Raw genomic sequence first — 24,984 nt, 5'->3', positions numbered from 1 at the left:
ACACATTAAAAAAAAGACATGATGTCTTCAGACTAATGTGCTTGTTAATAAATATGCATAGTAGGAGTTCTCATTCATGGAGTTTTCCAAGGTCATGAATGAATCGTCCTAGAGGACCATTATTGTGTTTTTTTGCTAGCCGTTCATACATTTCTATTACTGTCCAGTGATCCTTTACCAGCTCCTCTCTCCGGTTACCTCTAAGCCTCCAAACAGTTTCCTTGTATGTTCTCCAGGCCCTCCTTATATTCTACGTGTGAGCCCCTGTAGGAGCATCCATGTATGATATACTGTGGTTAACTGTGTAATGTCTGTAGCCAAGCTGAGACAGAGCCTGCCGGTAGACACGCCACTCACCACTGAGGATTGTGGATCGCCTCCTTACATGCTGAATGATAAGTGGCACTAGTTCCCTTCTGGACCTTCTCTGAACTAGGTGAAGAACTGGCTGTCTTTGTTTAGTGTGGACAGCATTTTCACCCAGCATCCCAGAGACCCACTGCCTCCTCCACAACGCCCCAGCCATCCGCCCTCTTCCATACCGTGTAACATAAAAAGTAAAGCATTATTACATTAATTAAGAACTATTAACAAGATGAAAAAATTACAGATATGAAGCATGAAGACTTGTGTGTCCATTATACATTATTAAGACTATACAAAATTCTATACCCACATAAAAGATGCACCTGCATTTCTTCTATGCCTGAAGTTACTCTCATCTATGACAGTGAACTGTCTGCATCCTCCTTTCCTTCTTCTGAGTTCTTCCATCGCCACCACACAAGCCTCTCTCACTTTCTTAGACAATTTTGACAAGAAACTTGAGAAAACCTGAAGGGACATAATGGTGCTAAATTGATTAAATAACTGAATAAATGGATTTAACACTTAGTAAGATATTGAATGTACTCAGTAAAATTGTAAAGTTTATTTGTTAATTAAGTTAATTTGGTCATGTGAACTGCTCTGGTTATTTTGCTTCTTTTAATCAAACAATTTACTTGATTTGAATAAAACCAATTAACCTACTTGTTACACATGGATGTTTGCGGTTGCACCATTAAAATATTTCCACACTGCAGAAAGTATCTAGATGTGCTGAACAAAAATCTGTTTGATTACAGTTCAAATAGCCACTCAGTCCACACTTGTTGTATAAAGTAAGACATATAAGCCTGCGTGTGTTAGCTGCTCCCACCTGTACGTTGTACATTAAAGTTACACTAAAACGTCTAAGTAAGCTCGTTAGTCTACCATTCACATCAGTCCCAGCAGTCGCTGTTGTGTAGTTTCATTTTGTGATGACAAAGATCGCATTTAATCTCTTTGTAGTACTTTCTTATTTTGCAGCCACTTTATAAATTTTAAATGTTTCCTTTTTTATTTTTTGCCCTCCATCAACTTCCTCAATTTCTTCGGCATTTTGGTCCAATTAAAACCGGATGTGTCCCCTTTACATTTGTTATAGTGGAATTTATGGCATTCCAGATTCTCATCGAGTGTACAAGATTTTAAACTTAACAATGCAATGAGTAATACATCCAAATATTTTTATATATTGTGTATGCTTATATTCAGCAGACACATTCATATTTTCTGGACAAACAGCTCTTTGTGAAATTCATATAAACCATCAACAGTAAAGGTGGAGCGTTCGTGGACGTTGGAGTTCATTCAGGTCTGCGCCTCTAATGAGGAGACGCCGGTACAGGTGTGTTTGGAGTCGGATGACAGTGGAGATCAGCACAGCACCTAACACTCCTCCTCACAGTACACAAAGAAGAGGAGAGTTCACAGTTCAGAGAGAAAACCAGGGCAAAAATAATAAAAAAAACAAAACAAAACAGCCAAGACACGAGAGAAATACAGATGGAGAGGCTGGAACAGGTCAATGCTGTACTGTACTGTAGCTACAGTGCAGCTAAACTAGCGTTAGCTAGAAATCAACATTAGCAGATGTGTTTTCAGTAGTTTTCTTGAATACTAGCATTAGTGGGTTATGCTTGAACAACGCCATGGTAGTTCACCGTCTTTATGACCTTTAGTACATTTTATTCAGTATGAGTGGAATCTGAACACATCCGCTTTGTTAGATTACTCTGAAAGAAAGCTGTCGTACGTTAGCCAACTAGCTAGTAAACTAGCGCGACTGGAAAAGGTGCCGAACACCAGCTGACTCTCCGGATTACAGTGGAGATCAGCACAGCCGGTTTCTCCTGTTGTTTGAAGTTTAGCCCTTCGATCCGTTTTTGGTAGGTTTTACGCTCTGTTTTTTTTACCTGGCTTTTATTCCCCGTCTACGTACGTCAAGAATGTAAAAGTGAGATTTAATGGGCGAAATTAGCAGGGACGACCGACCGAGCTAGCTCGCTAAATCGGTCGCTCGTCTCGGTCATTTATGTGTAAAATACAGAGTGTCTGACTATCTGGCTAGATGACATTAAAATGGCTGATTAAACACACCCAGTTAGCTTGCATGCGTGTCCGAAGTGGTGCTTCACAACTCGAGATCGACCGTATTGCTGTATTGTCTGTATTGCGGTATTGTCTGTATTGCAGACGTGCAGCGGTGTACCGCGTTCATTGTAAGTGTTCACTAAGCAAACCGCGACCGTGTCGGTACTATTCTATATGTGGCACTGATGTGTGTGTTCTTCTTTCTACAGTTTGGGTATCGACTAGGGATTCAACTAAGTAGCCTGTCAAAGATTTATGCGTGCGCATGTCGTATTTTGTCTCCACAGACATGCGTGCGCACGATGTCTCTTCCTCTCGTTACCTTTTGGACAGAATTGGACTGCTCAGTGGCCCAGCGTCAGCCACCTTGTCCAGGCCGTGTGCCTGGTGCTTTGTCCACTTCACCTGGCCGGTCAGACCATCGTCAGGGTGAACAGGTGGGTTGTTGTCATGAGGGACTACAGTGTCATCTAGGACGTAGTCCTCAGCAGCCCCGGCCTCATGGCCCAGACCCGTATTCAACTTTTTGAGTTGAATCAGCAGACACTGACCCAGTGCTGAGTTTACCGGGTTTTATATTTACCTTATTAGCACTGTGGACTATAAAGGCTGAGCACTAATAGGCTGGGCTGCATTTTTCGTTACGGGTACAATGCAAGGAACAAAAAGCAGGAACAGGATGTTCTGCACCTGAGCGTTGGCCAGTCCAACACTCCCATGTTGGCCCTGAAACCTCTCCCTCCCGTGCCGAGTAAGCTCCCAGAGCGTCTGACTCACGGGCACCCTGCTTTTGACTTTAACATCCAGCAGGATGTGTCTGGGTAGGCTTCTCAGCGTGTCCGAGGCCAGCCTCCTCTTCCTCCCAGTGAGACCCTAGCACTAATGCATATGTAGATGTCGGAGAGTGATGTCTTATTATTGGTCTTATTTTGGCACAAATATATTTTACCTGGTTTTTCAGTGATAGACACTTCTGACCTTTTTTCAAAAATGCCGGTAACTCAGATACCACAGGTGCAAACTAAAATTAATTTCTTTACTCATAATGTCTTTAATCATATAGTCAATGTGTCAGCAATCCCTCTTCTGGCCAACAGAGGTCCTCCTAATCTGCAGTGCCATGGTATGAAACATTCATTGAAGTTTAGATTGTTGAGGAGTTCAGTTAACTCACTGACTCAGTAGCCATGTGTTCTTGTACTATCTTAGTGTTTTTGAAGATGATCTTACATATAAAATATGCATGTTACACCATATACATAAAAGACACATTTTACATGCTTTTTATGTGTAAGACTCATCATCTAATTATAGGAGAAATATAATCTACTTGTGTGTTAATATTTTTAAGTAGCTACTAGTATAAGGCCAGAATGGGAAATGGGAAATAGTATATACTTTAACAAGTTTTAATATTACTATGCTTCAGTGTAACCAAAACCATATCTCATAGCTAGAAACACTACCAACCACAATATGAAAGTCCTCTGTAGTGACAGGTGGATCCTTTTGAGTTGCTCTCTGCACTGCACTGGCCAAATCTGTCAGCTTCTTCTGTAGCAGAAAACAAACACATAATACAACATCAAGTTGACAAGACATTGAGAACAGCAATTAATGACTGAGAAAACAATATGACCGTGGATGTCTAAGCATTACATAAGCCCAATTTTGCACTTATATATCAGCCCTTATTTATCTCTGACCATCTTTCAGACTGGGTCACAATCATACTTCCTTTTGTTGAGTTTTAGCCAATTGAGCCACAAAAAGTGAAGCTAAACAAAACAGAAAAATGACCAGTTTGTTTCATACTGTTGAAAAGTTCACAGATCAGGTGCAATGTCTACAATCAGCTTAAAAGGTTTGACAACTGCAGAAAAACCTATGTTGTCAAGCTCAGTGAGGCCCACAACCGAAATACATATAGAGATATGTGTGACGTGAATAACAGTACACAAAGGCTGATTTTTGTGACTTTTCATTGGAAGATACTGTACATAACATATATGTGACTGACAGATTCCCTAAAGAATGATTAGAACATCATTTGATGCCAGTTCTGTCGCCCCTTGTCTGGTATTCTCTGCCTTACTTCATTGTTCTCACATGTTTTTCTCATTTGTAATTGTGTATATATACCTTGTTTGTACTTGTGTATATATACCTTGTTTGTGTATATACATATATATACTGTGTTCATATTGTGTATATACACAACCTATGTATATACTGAGGTAATAAAAAGAGTGTTTACAGGGAAAAGAGGTTTTTAACATTGAATTAGACATATTAATAACATAAAACATAAGGGAGTATAGAGATTCTGTGTCCTCTCAGTGTAACGCGAGTGCCGAAGGGTGTGGAGCAGGATGCACAGACTCTCTCGACGTGGACAAACATTTATTTACATAAAACATAAAGACTATAGTGGCATTCCATATAACACAAACAGTGAACATAGAGACACTTAACACTAACAATTTTTAACATTAACACAAGCTAGACAAACATGGTTACGAATGTTACATTTAGACATTAACTCACAAACAACATGCTACATCAACGATGACCAACAACACTGCACACACTGATGCAGGTTTAAATACACAAAGACAAACAAGGTGCAGGTGTGTGCAGGCGTGGATACAAACAAAGATCCTGTCACTGCACGTGGCGGGCCAAACCACATGACTCGCGAGAGGCGAGCGTTCTGTTACAGAACCTCCTCCCAAGGGGCACGGCTGCCGACGCATTCTTCCAGTGAACACGAGTCTCAGGACACCGTGTACATGTACACACAAGCAGCCGCCTGGGAGAAAGGCAGCTTCTCTGTCTCTGTCAGGGCAGTCCGGTACGCCCCCAACAACGTTACGCCTGTAGATGTACAAAAGTTGTAAACACAAACAAACAATAGCGCCCACACACAAACATATAAGGCGCTGTGACATGGTGCCCGCTTTCTGCGCAGGCACCTTGTATGTGTCCGTGGCCTCAATGGACATGCGGGCGTGCACGTCCGCCCCGGTTCCAGACGTGCTACCTCCCCCAACGGTCCTCCACTCGCCTGCCACTCTAGGAGCATCCCAGCGGCGGTTTGCCTCTGGGGCTTTGGGCAGACCCCTCCAGTCTCGCTGGTGAGTCCACTGAAGGGAAGGGACACGGGCTTCAGCTCTGCCCGCTGGAGATCCCGATGGGTCCACCCAACCGCCCTCTTTCTGGTTGTGGTGCATTTCGGTCTTCCTCGGCCTAGGCTTGAGGCCCCCCCTCAGCCCACCCAAGAAATTCTTGGGGGTGTACCCCTCCACTTCCGGGGTGGACATAGACACCAGTCACGGTCCTCTCCCCAATCTGCTGGGATCCAGGCAGCAGGGCGGGGGTGCCTACGCATCTCCCGCTAGGAAGTCCATCTTTAGCCGAAGGACCTGGCGTCCTGTGGTGGTTGGTCATTCTGTACCGCGTTGGTCCGAGTACCGAAGGGCGTAGAGCAGAGCGTAGACTCTCTCGACGTGGACAAACATTTATTTACATAAAACGTAAAGACTATAGTGGCACTCCCGTGTAACACAAACAGTGAACATAGAGACACTTAACACTTAACAATTTTTAACATTAACACAAGGTAGACAAAAATGGTTACGAATGTTACATTTAGACATTAACTCACGCACCTCCTGCTAGGAAGTCCGTCATTTGCCGAGGGAGTAAGAGTCCTGTGGTGGTTGGTCATTCTGTAATGTTGCTGCTGGCCTGAGCACCGTAAGGCATGGGCCAGGACACACAGACTACCTTGACTTTGGGAAACATTTATTAACATTAAACACGGAAAACACAAGTGGCAATCACATACAACTATAACAGTGAACATTATTAAACATTCAACATATCAAGCTGTACTCAGAGGCCTTCGGATGTCTCTGCAGATTTGTTAGCTAGGCAATAAATAATGAAAATGCCTCAGAGGGAGAGAGATAGAGATGGAACGAGAGAGAGAATGGACTCAATAAATCTCTCAGTCCATGCTTTTACTATTATTACTAGCTAATTACTTTTCATTTCCCAGTCTAGGTCCAGCTCAGACAGTGCACCATCTGTGTATAGCATCTAGCACCAAGGGGTTATGAAAGCTCCATCGATGAGACTGGCTGTGTGCTGGGCTGGTGACATAGATGGAAAACTGTATTGTTTTTGTCATGGTTTTAAAAATAATGCACAGTGAAATGTACTCCTGGGTCAAATTGCTTAGCTATAGTATGAATCATCTGATTAGGAACCAGATAAATCAAAACAATGACTTGGGCAAGTGTTTAGGGCTCTAGGTCTCTGGTGATAAATATCTTGGTCAGCCCATTTAACAGTGTGTCTAGCTTTTCATTAATTTTTTATTGCTTATTGGTCACTGTGTATTGCCTTTTCTTACAACTCAGTTTGAAATATCAACAAATAGGACAGAACAAAACATTATCTTTATGCTATGGTCAACTAGTGTTACTGGCAAACCCAAAGAAATTGGTTAGAGTGGGGATGGTTTTGAAGTCGTATCAGCAAAAATTAGCATAACATAGATGTTTGTAACTTTGGGATTCGCCTGTCTACTGAACTTTTGGATGAAGAAGTCACGGAGCTGCTTTCTCAGTAGGACTCTGCTCTGAGTCTCCCTCCTTAAATGTAAGATATATTTTCTTCAGTAATTTGTGGCCTTTAGAATGGCTCCCTTAATTACAGCTATAATAGTGTACATGCCAGCTGTGTTGAATCGCACAACGATGTCAGAATCTGGCACAATTTAACTGTGGAACTAGGTGGAGAGAATCTGACAAGCAGTACATTGATAAGGTTTGATGCATATCCCAAGATAAGTCATAAAGCCTTGAATAAAGATGAAGGCTAAGAGAGCAAAAGTTATGTAATTCTTCGAAGATGAATACTAAATGTACAATTCTGGCAAACCATGTCAATTACAATCCATTATACTGATGTGTTTATTTGATTCACTGGAAGACAACGAGTGACTTGTGTTTGGAACATAGTCTTCCTTCCCAAAGTTATACTGACTTCTTATTCTGACATTTTTTAAACATGTACAGACAGTTTTATTCCCTGGAAAGTAACATATACACACACAGAGAGACGCACACACACACAAACACACATATATCAGATATTTTGTCAACTTTCAAATATAAAAGGCACAGCACTAATTTCAAATATAACAGTGTACTGTTTTTAATTTAGCTCTGCACAAAGAGCGTACAGCATGTATGTGTATATACGTGTACACACGTGTGTGTTCAACCGTGTTATACACAATGCTGCAGTGGCCTGCTCTGCGTCAGCTTGCTCTTTACTGTGCTACACTTGACAGAGAGCTTTTCATGCTGCCTCTTGAGAATGTCTAGTTGGCTCTGCAGGTCCTCGCATGCATCCTTCACCTTCTCAAAATCCTGGAGCAGCTTCTTGTTTCTCAGCAGGCTGCAGCGCTGGTACAGGCGAAGATTGTCTGCACGCAGCTTGTCTTTAGCTATCATTACCCCTGCCAGAGCTTTCCGCTTGTTGCCGATCATTGCCTTTATCTTGGCCAGATTGGCTAGTTTGGCCTGGATCTCCAGCTCCACAAAGTTGATCGTTTCCTTGAGATGTGACTGGAACTGAGAGTGGAGGTACACAATACTGAGATTATTTTCTATGCATTCAAGACTCTACTGTACAATACATCTTCCCATCCTACTCCGTGGCAATAAATTTATTGCATTTTCAGTTTTAAATGGGGGCTCGAAATTTCCAAGTTTTGTGGTGGGATTTATGGGATGGGTCTTGTTATGTTTTCAAGTCTACTTGACAGTTCCATGGCTATCTAAAAAATCAACAGAAATTGCACCCACATTAGTCTTAATCTACTGAGTTTAACAGGACGTCATACCTCTCTAGTGCTGGTAATTCCTTTCTTTATTCGAATAATCTCCTCTTCATACTCCAAGATCATAGTCTTATAATTCTCATTTTCAAACTTCAGTTTTTCACACTTTGTCCTCTCCTCCAGTTCTCTAATAGATTCTTCCCGGCTTTGTACCCTCATCTGCAGCGCAAGGTTCCGTATTTTTGCAGCAGTGAGCTTATTCTCCGTCTTCTGCTCAGCTGCAAGGAGCCGTTTCACCTCAACAAGAGCTGCCCGCTTCCCCAGCCGCCGGGCGAGAGCCGCAACGACTACTTCTTGCATCATCATGATGAAGGCTTGATATTCACAGTCCCACTGCTTCTTCTTCTCCTGGCACCGGGGCCGGAGTTCTTCAACTTGCTGCTGGTAGAGCTGTGATTTGCGCTGCCACTGCAACTTTAGGTCCTCTAGAATTTTTAGCTGGTCCTGGTAGCCATGGCGACTCCGCCTTGTACACACAGGCATTGGCACGTTTTCCCTTTCCAACCAGTCAGCTATTATCATCTGCTGCTCGCTGTTCAACTGGCAGAGTTCATCCCTTTCTGACAGGAGGCTCTGCAGAAGCGCTTGGTGTTCCTTATACTCAGCTTCAAGATTATATCTCTCCATCTCCAGCTGCTCTTTGGAAGCTTCACTGTCATGACATCCATCCAGACCAGTCTTCTGCAGCTGCTCATATGAACCTAAAATTACAGGGCAGAGTTATACTAAAGAATCATCCAGTTATATTAATTAACAGATGGCAACAGCTGATTTTGCCCTCTTGAAATTGAGCTATGTTCAGATGAGAAGGCTCAGTTTAAAAATATATTACGAGTCTTCATATGAAACCATGTGTTAAAAACCAACAGGAATGAATTGCCATGTAATTTTCTCTAGAATGTATAGACTTTATAGTTCTTTACCTTTTTTTCTCTGAAATGGTAGTGGATGGCTACCATTGATTGGAGGTAGAACAAGTTGAGCAAAATGTGTGCTGCCTCTAGTTTCTGGACTGTGCACACCCACATCAAGAGCCTAAACAAAGTATACAAGGTATTTTTCACACAAGAATCTACATACTGACACACAAGCACACATAACCATACACAACCTTCCATCATAGCCAAACAACGTTTTATTAAAATGTACTAAAAATGTATTTCTATTAGTTTCTTTCTTGAGGCACCAGTACAAATATTTTTAAGGTATCCCATATCATTTAAAGATTCAAAAACACATGCTCCTTCATTTCAGCATTTAAATGAAATGTGTATACACGTACCTGAACATTGTTTGCTTTCTGAGCACTGTGGTTTGGTCTTATTGGTGGCAGCTTTGTGCAGCCACCTTTCCTCTGTTCCATATCTACTGGCGCCTCTCGTCTTTTGATGTGAATTCTAAAGATCGATAAGCCTTTTAGTTTTTGGGGAACAGACCTCAGCCAATTACAATAAGCAGCAACGAAGCAAATGAGTACTATGGGAATGGTGAAAGGCGTGATTAATGTGATAACTTGTGTGACTTCACAGCCCCTTTATTACATCATAATTATGCCACAAGTACCATCTCCACATCAATATCAACTTGCTAAACCTGCTAAACCTTGCACAGTTCAAGGTTTTTTCCCTTTAGATTTTAATCAATTTATCTGCTCATTCAACCACACAAAAATCAAGCTAACGTGTATCAGAAACAGTGCACGCTGTAAACTTCACATGTGTAAAACCTAATAATGAAAGTTGACAATCCGCAAAGGTAGCTAAGCTAGCTAGCACAGTACTGCAGCTAATATTAGCTACCTATACTAGCCAGTTAACTCTATTGTAGCGTCAGTACTTTTTAAACCTTCTAGTTTAAAATATTTTAATGACCGAGTATACGCACACACACACACACAGAGGAATACAACACCTTACATTATTGCAACAGAAGTAACTATAGCAGCAGCAGTATTCCCCAGAGGAATACAACACCTTACTTTATAGCAACAGAAGTAACTATAGCAACAGCAGTATTCCCCAGAGGAATACAACACCTTACATTATAGCAACAGCGGTATTCCCCAAAGGACTACAATACTTTACATAACGGGTATGCATAGCAATAGCAGAATTCTCCAGAGGCATACAACTTCAGGCGCATATCCTGTCATTAATCTTGCCACACTGCATTACTTGAAGCACAAAACCTGATAATCTGAGATTTATCTGGGATTGGATAGGTAAAAGGCATACTTGAAACTTACTTGATACTTAAAGCCAAAATACCTAGATGTGCTTGCACTTGTTTTCTGTAGCCACCACCTTTTTTGTTGTGCGTGTCTGTATATGGTCTCATTAATGGGTGTGTAATGAAGACCATCAATAAGGAAGGTTAAATGGCTACTCTATCTTCTGTGCCACAGAGCTGGCTCTTTGATCTGGTGGTCAGGGCACATGTTTGTTATGGATGTGGATGTGGATTTGCTACCACACTGTCCTCAGCCTTCATGTCTTTACTTTTTTTTAAAGATTGGAGTTCTGTTATGGTGGTATGTTCATCAGACTTGAGGTGCTTGTTAAGGCATCATACAATTTTTTAAAACAATTAGATCTGCAGCAGATTATATTATTTGTGATACCTTTAAAGGGTAACGAGTCAGACTGTCAGCACGTGAATCAAATGAAAGCATACAACATAAAGCATACAGTCGTGGCCACACATTTGAGACTAGCACACATTTTGGTTTTCACAAATGTTGCTGCTTTAGTTTTTATGGTAGCAATTTCCATTCTACTTTGTGAAGAGTGATTAGATGAATTGCAATTAATTGCAAAGTCATTCCTTACCATGAAAATTAACAATCACAAAAATTACTGCATTCAAGCCACTGCATTTCAGCCCTGCCACAAAATGGCCTGCTAACATAATTTCAGTGATCATATCAGCTACTCACCACTCTGGTGGGTTTATTTGTAAACATATCAGCTACTCACCACTCTGGTGGATCAAAGCAGATAAAACCACACAAGCTGAGGTGTTATCCAGCTAGGAGTGTGTCTTTAGCTAAACCCCAACTTGTGGTAAACACCCACGTGCGGTAAACCCCATTTTATGGTCATAACATCTGGTGCACGTCATGCCGTGCTGTCACACATCTGCACTGAAGGCTTCGGCGCGAGCCTACATCTTGTGTTGTGATCATCCATAGGGGTTTCTTGTTCTTTTAGGTAAAAATCTAAAATAAATGTGTTCTCCATCTTAATTAATCATATCTTGGGTCTAATGCACCTAAAGAAAATGTGTGTTAAGGCATATGTAGAACAGAAAAGTTTCATTTTTTGGAAATTCAAACCTTCCCTTTTTCTGTTAAATCCACGACATTTATAAAGATCACTTTCTTAGCTACTCATAATGAAGGTGGATAAAATATAGAGCAATACTGTGCAAATAGCTAATCAGTTCACTATAGTATATTTTGAGATCACATGAAAAAAAATCTAATTATCAATTCACTGTGATATTCTTGGAAAACACTTTGCAACATATTCAACATATGACAGCAATGTTTTTACTGTAGGAATTTGGAGTATTTGGATGGCAAGCTTGTGTAAAATGTCTCTTTGGATCACTAAATACATAGCACATATTGAATCTTTAAAATAAACAGATCAACTAATCCATTAAATTCGTGAAATACACTCTCTTATGTAGTTACTTTTAGTATGACTTAGTTGTTTTTACAGTAGAAATTTGGAGTAATGGGATGGCAATATGCTGTTAAATGTGTATTCAATTCACTATATATCACTACTTGAAGCTCTATAATAGTCTGAAATAGTTGCATGAAACAGTAATTTCGCATAAGTGGCGGTATTCCTAACGGACCTGCTAAAGCCACAAACTACAGGAACCGCTGTGGCTGTGGTTATATATCTAGACACAACTCATAATTTTAACTAATCATCCCATCGTAAATATCTTAGCCAGGTTAGCGCCTGGCCTGTATAAGAAAGCTAGCCAGCCTAGCTAAAATATCGTAGCCAGGAAACTGAAAGTAACGTTTATTCGGAACACTGCTGAATATTGGTATCTTATAGGTTAGTTAGACTTAAGATAACCGTGTAGCTGTCCTAATATTCATGAATATTATCCTATGAGAGCTATCTATGCAGTTAACACTAGCTTACTATATTACTAGCTAGCATTAGCTGAACAGTTATATATAGTTAAGGTAACGACCGCAGCCGCATATATCTGAATTAACCTTGTTCAGATGACATTGTTGTGTTAAACAGGTCACACACGATGTCAAGTTTATGGTTAGTTAGCTATTTTTATTACATTACTGTTATAGAAGCACCAAACCAAAATTATTTTTATCTGGGTGGCTAACTGTTTATTGTTATGCTAACTGGGCGTTTTCACAGATGTGCCTTTACTCATACCAGGTGAGAAACAGCTGCTCACTAAGACTTTGACCTTTTGAGGGTTTCGCATTTTCCTATGGTATTGGTGAGATGGCGATGGATCAGAGCTTCACAACATTATTGTGCTGTTAAGTGTCTATGTTTGCACGTGTGTGCTGACTGACACAAGCTCCTGAGCTCTGCATGTGGCCTGCCTGGCAGGATGTTGTGTGTGAGGATGGCTCGGAGGACTACTACGCACAGTCCTCTCTGGCTGACTGGATCCAGCACGTGCTCAGCCACCTGAAACCATCACCTGGGTCCTTTGAGTCATACACTGATGACATCACGTCCACGCGGAATTACTGTGTGACCACAAGTGGAGACGCTGCTACAGGAGCTTGTAGAGCTCATTTTCACACAGGTACACACACAGATGACACCAATAATAAACACTGATCACATATGTACTATTTAACCCTTTAAAGTCAAGTGAAAGTACGGACAAATGAAATTCACACACCTGTTGGATGATCTGAAAATGACTGCTCTCACTGAAAATGAGTGCTCTCACACAGTACCTGTGTGCCTCTCCCTGAGCTTCCCAGAGTAGCAGTACCTGTGTGCCTCTTCCCGAGCGTCCCAGAGTAACAGTAGCTGTGCGCCTCTCCCCGAGCATCCCAGAGTAACAGTAGCTGTGCGCCTCTTCCCGAGTGTCTCAGAGTAACAGTAGCTGTGAGCCTCTTCCCGAGCGTCCCAGAGTAACAGTAGCTATGTGCCTCTCCCTGACCGTCCCAGAGTAACAGTAGCTATGCGCCTCTCCCTGACCGTCCCAGAGTAACAGTAGCTATGCGCCTCTCCCTGAGCGTCCCAGAGTAACAGTAGCTATGCGCCTCTCCCCGAGCATCCCAGAGTAACAGTAGCTATGTGCCTCTCCCTGAGCATCCCAGAGTAACAGTAGCTATGCGCCTCTCTCTGAGCGTCCCAGAGTAACAGTAGCTATGCACCTCTCCCCATTCTACATAGGCAGAATGCTCTGGTATGAATGAATCAATGAATGAATGAATGCCTGCTCTGGTAGTAAACAAGCTATACACACTACATGGTGTGATGAAACAGATGCTGTACTGCTAATTTTAGGACAATATATGGTAATTGGAATTATCTGTTAATCTGTGTTGAATAAATGGACTGGCTAATCTCACCTCCAGATTGCTTTACTATTAGTCACAAATACTTCCTGTTACAAAGTTTTTAAATGTGGTAGTGCTGTGGAAGACCAACACGCTTGCTGTAGAGTAAAATTACAAAATAAAAGCCACAGCAAATGTGATAAAGTGATGGCCCCTGTTGTTCAATGTATGTGTGTGTACTTGTGTGTGTGTACATATCTGCGTGCGTGCACGCATGTGTGTGTGCATATGTGTGTGTGTGACAGGAACCAGCTGTGTTGTGGGAAACACTACTGCAGAGAGGTAGAGGGGCAAGAGGCACGTTGTTAATTTGTTAGATGTTTAGATGGTTGTGATTCATATTGTGTCTCGCTCTCGCTCTCTTTCTCTCAGTGCTGCACTCTATCTGGTTAAAGTGTTGAGGGGTGTGGTGAAGGAAACAGATGCAGCACACACTCCTGCCACACAGGTGTAGTATAACACATCCACACACTGCTCCTGTGTGTGTGTCTGTGTGTGTGTGTGTGTGTGTGTGTAGTATAGCACCAACACACTGCTCCTTTGACTAATGGTGTGTTCTGTTTAGACTGGTGAGAGGTTGGTAGTTTTGTTGTTGTGCATGTGTGTGTATGTATGTGAGTGTGTTCTGGTCAGGCTGGTGAGATGAAGGTGATTTTATTGTTGTGTATGTATGCAGGAGAGGATCATGGGTAAGGTGGACGTAGCCAGAGTAACTTCCTGTTTCAGAAACGCCTCGTGTCCTTGTGTCACGTCCACAGACCGGAGCGTTCCCCGTTTCCCGGGCAACCTAGTTATTTCTGGGTTTATGTCAGTTTCTGTGGTTATCTGTCTCCTCCCCTTAGTCTCCAGCTGTTTTGAGTTTGTCCCTAATTGTAATGTTATAAAAACCCCGTCCCTACGTATCCTGTTTGTTGGTCATTGGCTTAGTGTGGCTCGCATGGTTTCTGGTCAGTTCTCGTTTGGTCGCTATCATTGCATTTCTAGTCCGATCTCATTGTTTGGTTACTCTTGCTGCATGTTGCTTTCCTTGTTTAGTTCTGTATCTTCGTGCTCAATATTGTTTGTTCATCTTATATAGCCTAGTTCTGTGTTCCCGTTTGTCTGTCTTTATGCTCACCGTTATCTTATATTATTGTTGTTCTGTTAGTCTTTCTCTAATGTTTTATTCCCTCATTGCCCATTTCTCGCCATCACCCTGTTATCATCTTATTTTTCTGTTAGTCTGTTTGTTCTTCATTCTATTCTATATTGTTAGTCTGTGTTGATTATTATTAAATGTATTATTTGTTTATTCTAGTCAATCAGTTTGGTTTGTTATGGCGTCGTCACTTCGCACGTGTGTTCGCTCTCCACCCCCTCCCGCGTTACACCTTGATGACTCGCCGAAAAAGCCCCCTCACAGGGGATGTTCATCGACCTCTTCAACAGATTCCCTGTGAGAGAAAACACACACACCACTTTCACAAACAGCCTCACATACAAACAGGTACCACACACAGACATATAAATTCAGCACATACTCAAAACATGCAAAAACACACATTTGTTCATATTTGGTACCTACAGAATTGAATCTATTCTGGTCTTATTGTTGAGTTACTGTAATAATTGTTCTCCACCTGCATCTGCTGGTGATGGCGCTTTTAGAATAATGTTACACAACAGGGTTAATGCTCTACATAACAGTAGTGTAGTGGGTTAGCCACCTTAGCCAGTGCTGAACAGTGCTGTTGAAATGTGAGTTCTCACGAATGCCTTTATACTAAAGAATATGTGTGGTTTATGCAGTAAATAAGTTCATTGGTGAAAAAACTACTAATCCCTTTCCCTTTTGATTTCATTGCATGGGACAGCTAGTCTATTTAATGTTTTCAGGGGAGAGTTTTACTAAAGTTTGGAATGTGAGGGAAAATGAGAAAATAATTAGATAGTTCACCTAATCACTAGTGGACAATAGTAGAAACACATTATCCTGAGTACACAAGAGAACCTAGCCTTCATAATCATTATAAATAGTTGTGCAGAGGAAAATGAACTCACCTTACCTACAAGGCAGTAGTTAAGAGGTAGGGGGTTCTACAAGAAGAAAATCTGACATTCTTCCATCAGTGCATATAAATGGAATGTAATACATTTTCAGTGCAAAAATACACCTGCCTGTAAATATTTTACAAAACCTCTATAGCTTTGTCTGATCATAATTAAAATATACTGTATTTGGAAACAAAGGTAAGACAACAGTGGTAAAACATTCAGTGATTGGAAGTTTATCATAATGAATTGCTGGCTGCTCACATTACCCAAAAAGTTGGGTGTTTTGTTTTTTAAATAAACACCCTGCTGTGACACAGCTCACAGGTGATGGTACTAATCCTCCCCAGAAAGCAAGACTTAGAGAATGTGTGTGTCCAAGTTGAAACCTAAGAGATGATTGCCCCTTTTCTATATTTATTTCTACTCCATAAAAAAAAAATCTGTTTTACACAGACCAAGGTGTCATGTTCCCTTCAATAGTTGTTACAAAGGCACTTTTGATCATTTTAAGAAAGAAATGTTGATATGGAAATATGTAAATACTGTTTGCATTAGTGATAAAAGTGGGATTGATTATTTTATCACCTAATCAGTGTGTGTGTGTGTTTGTAAAAGCTGATATCTATCTGTAAAGCATCCTTGAGTCTGAGAAATATATATAAATGTAAATATTATTATGTAACTAATAAGAAGAAGAGGAAGAGGGAGGAGGAGGAGGAGGAGGAGGAGGAGGAGGAGAAGAGTCTACTCTGATGTGCAGGATCCCCTCCAGTAGAACTTCATGTAGGAGACGTTCTACTGTACAATGTACAATCAGTGTAGATGGACCACACACAGGTGATGTATTTTCTGTTTATTAAGTTACTTAAAACAATAGGAACGGTTCATATTACTGGTCAGTAAATGCATTTATTATTCAAAACAGTGAGTTTCACTATATTTTGATTGTCTTAATACTGAAGTATACAGTTCAAACTAATGAAAATACAAAACAGCAGATTATAATAAATACTCACCTTTTACTGGAGCCAAAGTCATGTCGGTGTCTGTGTTCTTTCCTAAAACGACAGCAGACTTATAAGCAACCAAAAATCACACAGATAGAAACATAAAGAAAATAAAATCTTGCTATTTGATTTACACATGAGGTTACCTGAGAGTATCCTGAACATGACTGTGCTCAGGCAGGTTAAAGTCTTACCTTCTACGGTGACCCTAAAGGTGAATACAATCTCCTTATTCCTGATGTCCCATATGATGTAAACGCCACTGTCAGACTCTTTCAGCTGCAGACTGGAACTGAATGACACTCTCTGTTCATACTCAGAGACACACTGACCTGACTGCGTTTGGACTGGGGTCACTAGTCCTGTTAATAAACATCTCAACTGGCACTGAGATGGGAACAACCAGGATAAGAGATTCTCCAGGGTTAAGCTGCCTGGAAACCTCAGGAGCAGCAAGGACACACACACACAGATAACCACCACATGGACTTACCTTGTTTTTTATTCTCCAGTTGCAAATATTTAGTAAGGAAAATAAAGGAGGACACTTACCCTCTATCCGTAGACACACAGCACAGATCCCTACACCATCAGCATATAATTTAACATCATTTTTCCATCAATGACTGATCAGGTGAAATAAGTCAGCATGAAAATAACAAAACGCCCAGGTCTGACTGGCAAGTCTGTGTTAACACTAGCTAGTTAGCAAACACTAGCTAGCTAGCAAAGTATTGACCAGAACATTTCCTGCTTGTATATTAATCCAACGAGTCAGGTTTTTCTAAATTTGTTTTTAAAGATTTGCTTCGCTTGGTATGTAGTGTATCTCAAGGAAATCAAAGCAATTTTGTTCATTTGTACTGGAATAAAAACCCTTTTATGCTGAACGACGTTAACTCGCTGTTAATGGAACTGTACTGTTAGCAGATAGCTAAGTTACACAGCATTAAATAGTAAATCTACTAGTCTTTGTGGCCTTCACAAATACTTGATGAAGTTGTCGATGCTTTGTCTGTCATCTTTGGACTGAAGAATCTACATGTCATCAGCAGACAGCTTTATAAATCACAGAGACAACACATTACTGTGGTGACCCGCTTCAGGTAAGCGGTGTAACGGAATTAAACGTGAATGACAGACGGAGAAGTTCGCACGGTATACACACACGACTGCAGCCCTGAGAAGCGGCAGCTTTGGAGACTTTATTTTCATTCATCTTAGGGCCAAGTCACTTTATTCCATTTTTTAAGTAAGTGAGAAGTCAACAAATTTACAACTGGACTCCCCCCAAATTAATATACAGTACTCGATGTCAGTGGGTGAATACAATACACAGCGCCTCCATTTTGGAGGTAACTCAAACTCCTTTTACAAGTATCCCAGTAGTGCACCGTGATGATAAAGACTTAATATTCATACATGCACCGTACACGTCGCTATATATGTCTGAGAACAGAGTTCAAAGTAAGCTAAATATCAAGCATACAGTTTCAAATAAAACGATAAAGGATTCTGGTACTTAATTTTCAAATAACGGTTAGAAATTCCAGATACCACACAATATAAGCATATATAAACCTGACATATTATAGATAATTTACACAGTAGCAGTTTCTACTTGAAACGTGTTACAAAGGGACCCTGTTGTTGTTCTTCATTCGCCACTATTCCGATATGCCTCTGCCTATAATTCCTGGTATTTGCACTGACTGGGTCTATGAAAGCAGGGAGCAGGCGTATGTGTCTGTCAAGGCTGTTGTGCGTTTGGAAGCGGTCTCAATGTCCAGTCTCTGCTCATCCCAGGAACTGCTACCATTACCAGCACATCAAAAATCCTTCCACTGTCTACATGTTGTAAACACCTTAAAGAGAATTTACATACTGAAACTTGTTCTATGAAATTTACGTGTTTATGGGTTTTATGGTGCCTTATTCTCTCTCTACATGTGTCTATATATCCTGTCAGATAGTGAGTGAAGTGACTGGTCTACATTTTACATCAGTACATCTTTATTTATTTCCACATTTTTTAAACATGGAACTAATTCTTCATAAAGGAGAGCATAAACACATCATCACTTGTGAAGTGTTTACTTTTTAATTTTTTAAACATGGAGCTTATCCTCTGTGAGAAAGAGCTCTGACACATCTTCTCCAGAGAGTTCGGCTTCTGGTGTAGATCTAAAACAAGGAGAAAGAAATACCATCAGAAACAAAATGGTGTTTAACATTCGCACTTTCTAAAAAGCAAACTGTTTTTCTCTGCTTCTGAAGAGCTACTTTTATGCACACCAGAACTCAAAGCTTGGTCTTCTTCCTCCATGGACTGTCATGCTACTAAATTCATTAAGAACATAAATATATAAAATAGACCACTACTTTACCTTCCTGACAGTTCTTGAGATCCTCCCCATTAGGCGATGTATCCAGTGTGTCTGCCCGGTCTTAGCTTCAGCCACACCAGATACAGTGGTCCTTACTGTTGTTGGCTTTGCAGATCCGGGGCCGTCTATGGAGGGACAGTAGAGGAACTGGGCCAGATCTTTCCTCTGAATAACCTTAACAAATGATAAAGCTCCTCCAAGCACCAGACCACCACTGATGAATGCTTGGTTCACATTCACATTTTTCCTGGCCTTAATTCTTCTGAGGAGCTCATCATACACAGCTTCAATGACTGAACTGTGGAACTTCTCAGGGAGGTCCATCCTATCCTCCACATGCACTCCAGTTGCACTGAACAAAAGTCCATGCACACATTCAGCTGCAGAGGTAAAATGGCCACTCCATGGTTCTGTCACCTGTGACCCAGCAATACCTGTACAGAATTCCTTTTGCACCTTCAGGAAAACTGTACGAAGACAGTGGCGTACTGCACAAAGTGAGACAGTAGGAACCCCAAAGTGTGTTGTGCTCGTTTGGGGTTCTGAGCCATATGAGGTTCTTTCATTGGTGGAAGCCGTTGATAATTTTACCTCGATCTTCTGTAACTCAGCATTACAAACACCAGTGTAAACAGAATAGTTCCAAGTCAAAAAAGCCGAAAAATCGAACGCCGTAAATCGGCGGGGCTACATAATGAAAATACACAGTGTCAATACCGGAGGCTAAAAGGCAACAAACATAGCTCAGCTCACGATAACCACATGTTTGGGCTAATGTTAGCTAGCTAGTTAGCTAGCTAGCTAATATTAGATATGAAATGCCTAAACCCTACCGTTAGTTAACAAGCTAGCTAGCATTAGCATAGTGAACTAAATACCCAAACTGACGACCTCTGTGGTTGCTGCTAAACACAAAGTCCGGGAATTGTTTTCTCCTACCACTGATAGCTAGCTAGGCAGGACAGTTAGCTCATTCAAATAAAGGCTACTCGGCTCTGGACCTCGATATTCTCTCCGTAGTTACAACTGCTACACTTTCCCCAAAACCGACGGCGCACAATTTCAATCATTTCTAATCTCCCGGTTTCATGAGGATGGAAGGGAAAACTTACCCGATATTCTGCCATGACGCGATCAAAGTCGTTATAACAGAAAACTGCGCTGTGCACTAAAATATATATACTCGCCATGTGGCGTCATAATAGACTTGGTTACCCCAACAACAGCCATTATGAAGTAGGCAGCAGGGAGTGCTGTGAAACTGTATTAATATTCATAAAACCGCCAATCATGATATTAACACATTATTCACAATAATTAACAAGACAGAAGGAACATTCTTGATTAATGTCATCTTGAAAGCCTTGTACAGACTATGTCATATGGTTAAAAAGCTATAATAACAAACCAGACTGCGGTACATGTCAGATATAATAACAATAATTTAAACAGGAGTACATAAAATTCTTAAGAAGTAATATGGGCTAACCCATATAATTAGTATCATAATGGGTAATGTTTGTCCATGACACATGAATTGGAATAATACCATTAATTGATAATAAATTACTTCTAATTAATTATTGACAGAAAAGTAATCCACATAGCTGTTCTATAGCTGATCTTATATTCTGGTCAGTTCTCATTTGGTTGCCATCATTGCATTTCTAGTCCAATCTCATTTGTTCTCTGTGTTTGGTTACTCTTGCTGCATGTTGCTTTCCTTGTTTAGTTCTGTATCTTCGTGCTCAATATTGTTTGTTTTTATGCTCACCGTTATGTTTTATTATTGTTGTTCTGTTAGTCTTTCTCTAATGTTTTATTCCCTCGTTGCCTATTTCTCGCCATCACCCTGTTATCATCTTATTTTTCTGTTAGTCTGTTTGTTCTTCATTCTATTCTTTATTGTTAGTCTGTGTTGATTATTATTAAATGTATTATTTGTTTATTCTAGTCAATCAGTTTGGTTTGTTATGGCGTCATCACTTCGCACGTGTGTATGCTCTCCACCCCCTCCCGCGTTACACCTTGATGACTCGCCGAAAAAGCCCCCTCACAGGAGACATGTTCATCGACCTCTTCAACAGATTCCCTGTGAGAGAAAACACACACACCACTTTCACAAACAGCCTCACATACAAAGGGGTACCACACACAGACATATAAATTCAGCACATACTCAAAACATGCAAAAACACACATTTGTTCATATTTGGTACCTACAGAATTGAATCTATTCTGGTCTTATTGTTGAGTTACTGTAATATAATAACATTCATGTTCTCCACCTGCATCTGCTGGTGATGGCGCTTTTAGAATAATGTTACACAACAGGGTTAATGCTCTACATAACAGTAGTGTAGTGGGTTAGCCACCTTAGCCAGTGCTGAACAGTGCTGTTGAAATGTGAGTTCTCACTAATGCCTTTATACTAAAGAATATGTGTGGTTTATGCAGTAAAAAGGTTCATTGGTGAAAAAAGTACTAATCCCTTTCCCTTTTGATTTCATTGCGTGGGACAGCTAGTCTATTTAATGTTTTCAGGGGAGAGTTTTACTAAAGCTTGGAGTGTGAGGGAAAACGAGAAAATAATTAGATAGTATGCCTAATCACTAGTGGACTATAGTAGAAACACATTATCCTGAGTACACAGGAGAACCTAGCCTTCATAATCATTATAAATAGTTGTGCAGATGAAAACGAACTCACCTTACCTACAAGGCAGTAGTTAAGAGGTAGGGGGCTCTACAAGAAGAAAATCTGACATTCTTCCATCAGTGCTTATAAATGGAATGTAATACATTTTCAGTGCAAAAATACACCTGCCTGTAAATATTTTACAAAACCTCTCTAGCTTTGTCTGATCATAATTAAAATATACTGTATTTGGAAACAAAGGTAAGACAACAGTGGTAAAACATTCAGTGATTAGAAGTTCATCATAATGAATTGCTGGCTGATAACATTACCCAAAAAGTTGGGTGTTTTGTTTTTTAAATAAACATCCTGCTGTGACACAGCTCACAGGTGATGGTACTAATCCTCCCCAGAAAGCAAGACTTAGAGAATGTATGTGTCCAAGTTGAAACCTAAGAGATGATTGCCCCTTTTCTATATTTATTTCTACTCCATAAAAAAAAAATCTGTTTTACACAGACCAAGGTGTCATGTTCCCTTCAATAGTTGTTACAAAGGCACTTTTGATCATTTTAAGAAAGAAATGTTGATATGGAAATATGTAAATACTGTTTGCATTAGTGATAAAAGTGGGATTGATTATTTTATCACCTAATCAGTGTGTGTGTGTGTTTGTAAAAGCTGATATCTATCTGTAAAGCATCCTTGAGTCTGAGAAATATATATAAATGTAAATATTATTATGTAACTAATAAGAAGAAGAGGAAGAGGGAGGAGGAGGAGGAGGAGGAGGAGGAGGAAGAGTCTACTCTGATGTGCAGGATCCCCTCCAGTAGAACTTCATGTAGGAGACGTTCTACTGTACAATGTACAATCAGTGTAGATGGACCACACACAGGTGATGTATTTTCTGTTTATTAAGTTACTTAAAACAATAGGAACGGTTCATATTACTGGTCAGTAAATGCATTTATTATTCAAAACAGTGAGTTTCACTATATTTTGATTGTCTTAATACTGAAGTATACAGTTCAAACTAATGAAAATACAAAACAGCAGATTATAATAAATACTCACCTTTTACTGGAGCCAAAGTCATGTCGGTGTCTGTGTTCTTTCCTAAAACGACAGCAGACTTATAAGCAACCAAAAATCACACAGATAGAAACATAAAGAAAATAAAATCTTGCTATTTGATTTACACATGAGGTTACCTGAGAGTATCCTGAACATGACTGTGCTCAGGCAGGTTAAAGTCTTACCTTCTACGGTGACCCTAAAGGTGAATACAATCTCCTTATTCCTGATGTCCCATATGATGTAAACGCCACTGTCAGACTCTTTCAGCTGCAGACTGGAACTGAATGACACTCTCTGTTCATACTCAGAGACACACTGACCTGACTGCGTTTGGACTGGGGTCACTAGTCCTGTTAATAAACATCTCAACTGGCACTGAGATGGGAACAACCAGGATAAGAGATTCTCCAGGGTTAAGCTGCCTGGAAACCTCAGGAGCAGCAAGGACACACACACACAGATAACCACCACATGGACTTACCTTGTTTTTTATTCTCCAGTTGCAAATATTTAGTAAGGAAAATAAAGGAGGACACTTACCCTCTATCCGTAGACACACAGCACAGATCCCTACACCATCAGCATATAATTTAACATCATTTTTCCATCAATGACTGATCAGGTGAAATAAGTCAGCATGAAAATAACAAAACGCCCAGGTCTGACTGGCAAGTCTGTGTTAACACTAGCTAGTTAGCAAACACTAGCTAGCTAGCAAAGTATTGACCAGAACATTTCCTGCTTGTATATTAATCCAACGAGTCAGGTTTTTCTAAATTTGTTTTTAAAGATTTGCTTCGCTTGGTATGTAGTGTATCTCAAGGAAATCAAAGCAATTTTGTTCATTTGTACTGGAATAAAAACCCTTTTATGCTGAACGACGTTAACTCGCTGTTAATGGAACTGTACTGTTAGCAGATAGCTAAGTTACACAGCATTAAATAGTAAATCTACTAGTCTTTGTGGCCTTCACAAATACTTGATGAAGTTGTCGATGCTTTGTCTGTCATCTTTGGACTGAAGAATCTACATGTCATCAGCAGACAGCTTTATAAATCACAGAGACAACACATTACTGTGGTGACCCGCTTCAGGTAAGCGGTGTAACGGAATTAAACGTGAATGACAGACGGAGAAGTTCGCACGGTATACACACACGACTGCAGCCCTGAGAAGCGGCAGCTTTGGAGACTTTATTTTCATTCATCTTAGGGCCAAGTCACTTTATTCCATTTTTTAAGTAAGTGAGAAGTCAACAAATTTACAACTGGACTCCCCCCAAATTAATATACAGTACTCGATGTCAGTGGGTGAATACAATACACAGCGCCTCCATTTTGGAGGTAACTCAAACTCCTTTTACAAGTATCCCAGTAGTGCACCGTGATGATAAAGACTTAATATTCATACATGCACCGTACACGTCGCTATATATGTCTGAGAACAGAGTTCAAAGTAAGCTAAATATCAAGCATACAGTTTCAAATAAAACGATAAAGGATTCTGGTACTTAATTTTCAAATAACGGTTAGAAATTCCAGATACCACACAATATAAGCATATATAAACCTGACATATTATAGATAATTTACACAGTAGCAGTTTCTACTTGAAACGTGTTACAAAGGGACCCTGTTGTTGTTCTTCATTCGCCACTATTCCGATATGCCTCTGCCTATAATTCCTGGTATTTGCACTGACTGGGTCTATGAAAGCAGGGAGCAGGCGTATGTGTCTGTCAAGGCTGTTGTGCGTTTGGAAGCGGTCTCAATGTCCAGTCTCTGCTCATCCCAGGAACTGCTACCATTACCAGCACATCAAAAATCCTTCCACTGTCTACATGTTGTAAACACCTTAAAGAGAATTTACATACTGAAACTT

At 40.4% G+C, this 24,984-nt stretch overlaps 1 protein-coding gene across 1 annotated transcript; it reads right to left on the bottom strand.

Moving 5' to 3' along the window:
• Positions 1–200: 200 nt before the first annotated feature.
• On the bottom strand, positions 201–13,112 carry LOC145651945 (cilia- and flagella-associated protein 184-like). The gene is made up of 4 exons (XM_081700818.1): positions 13,028–13,112; positions 8,381–8,595; positions 7,948–8,108; positions 201–264 (listed from the first exon to the last, which is right to left on the bottom strand). The coding sequence occupies exons 1-4, from the start codon at positions 13,110–13,112 to the stop codon at positions 201–203; spliced, it is 525 nt and encodes a 174-aa protein (XP_081556944.1).
• Between the last annotated feature and the right edge of the window lie 11,872 nt (positions 13,113–24,984).

The sequence above is a fragment of the Electrophorus electricus genome, chromosome 1 (genome assembly GCF_041902795.1).
Source record: "Electrophorus electricus isolate QZ-2024a chromosome 1, ASM4190279v1, whole genome shotgun sequence".
Lineage (NCBI taxonomy): Eukaryota > Metazoa > Chordata > Actinopteri > Gymnotiformes > Gymnotidae > Electrophorus > Electrophorus electricus.
This window is presented reverse-complemented; position numbering and strand designations above follow the sequence as displayed.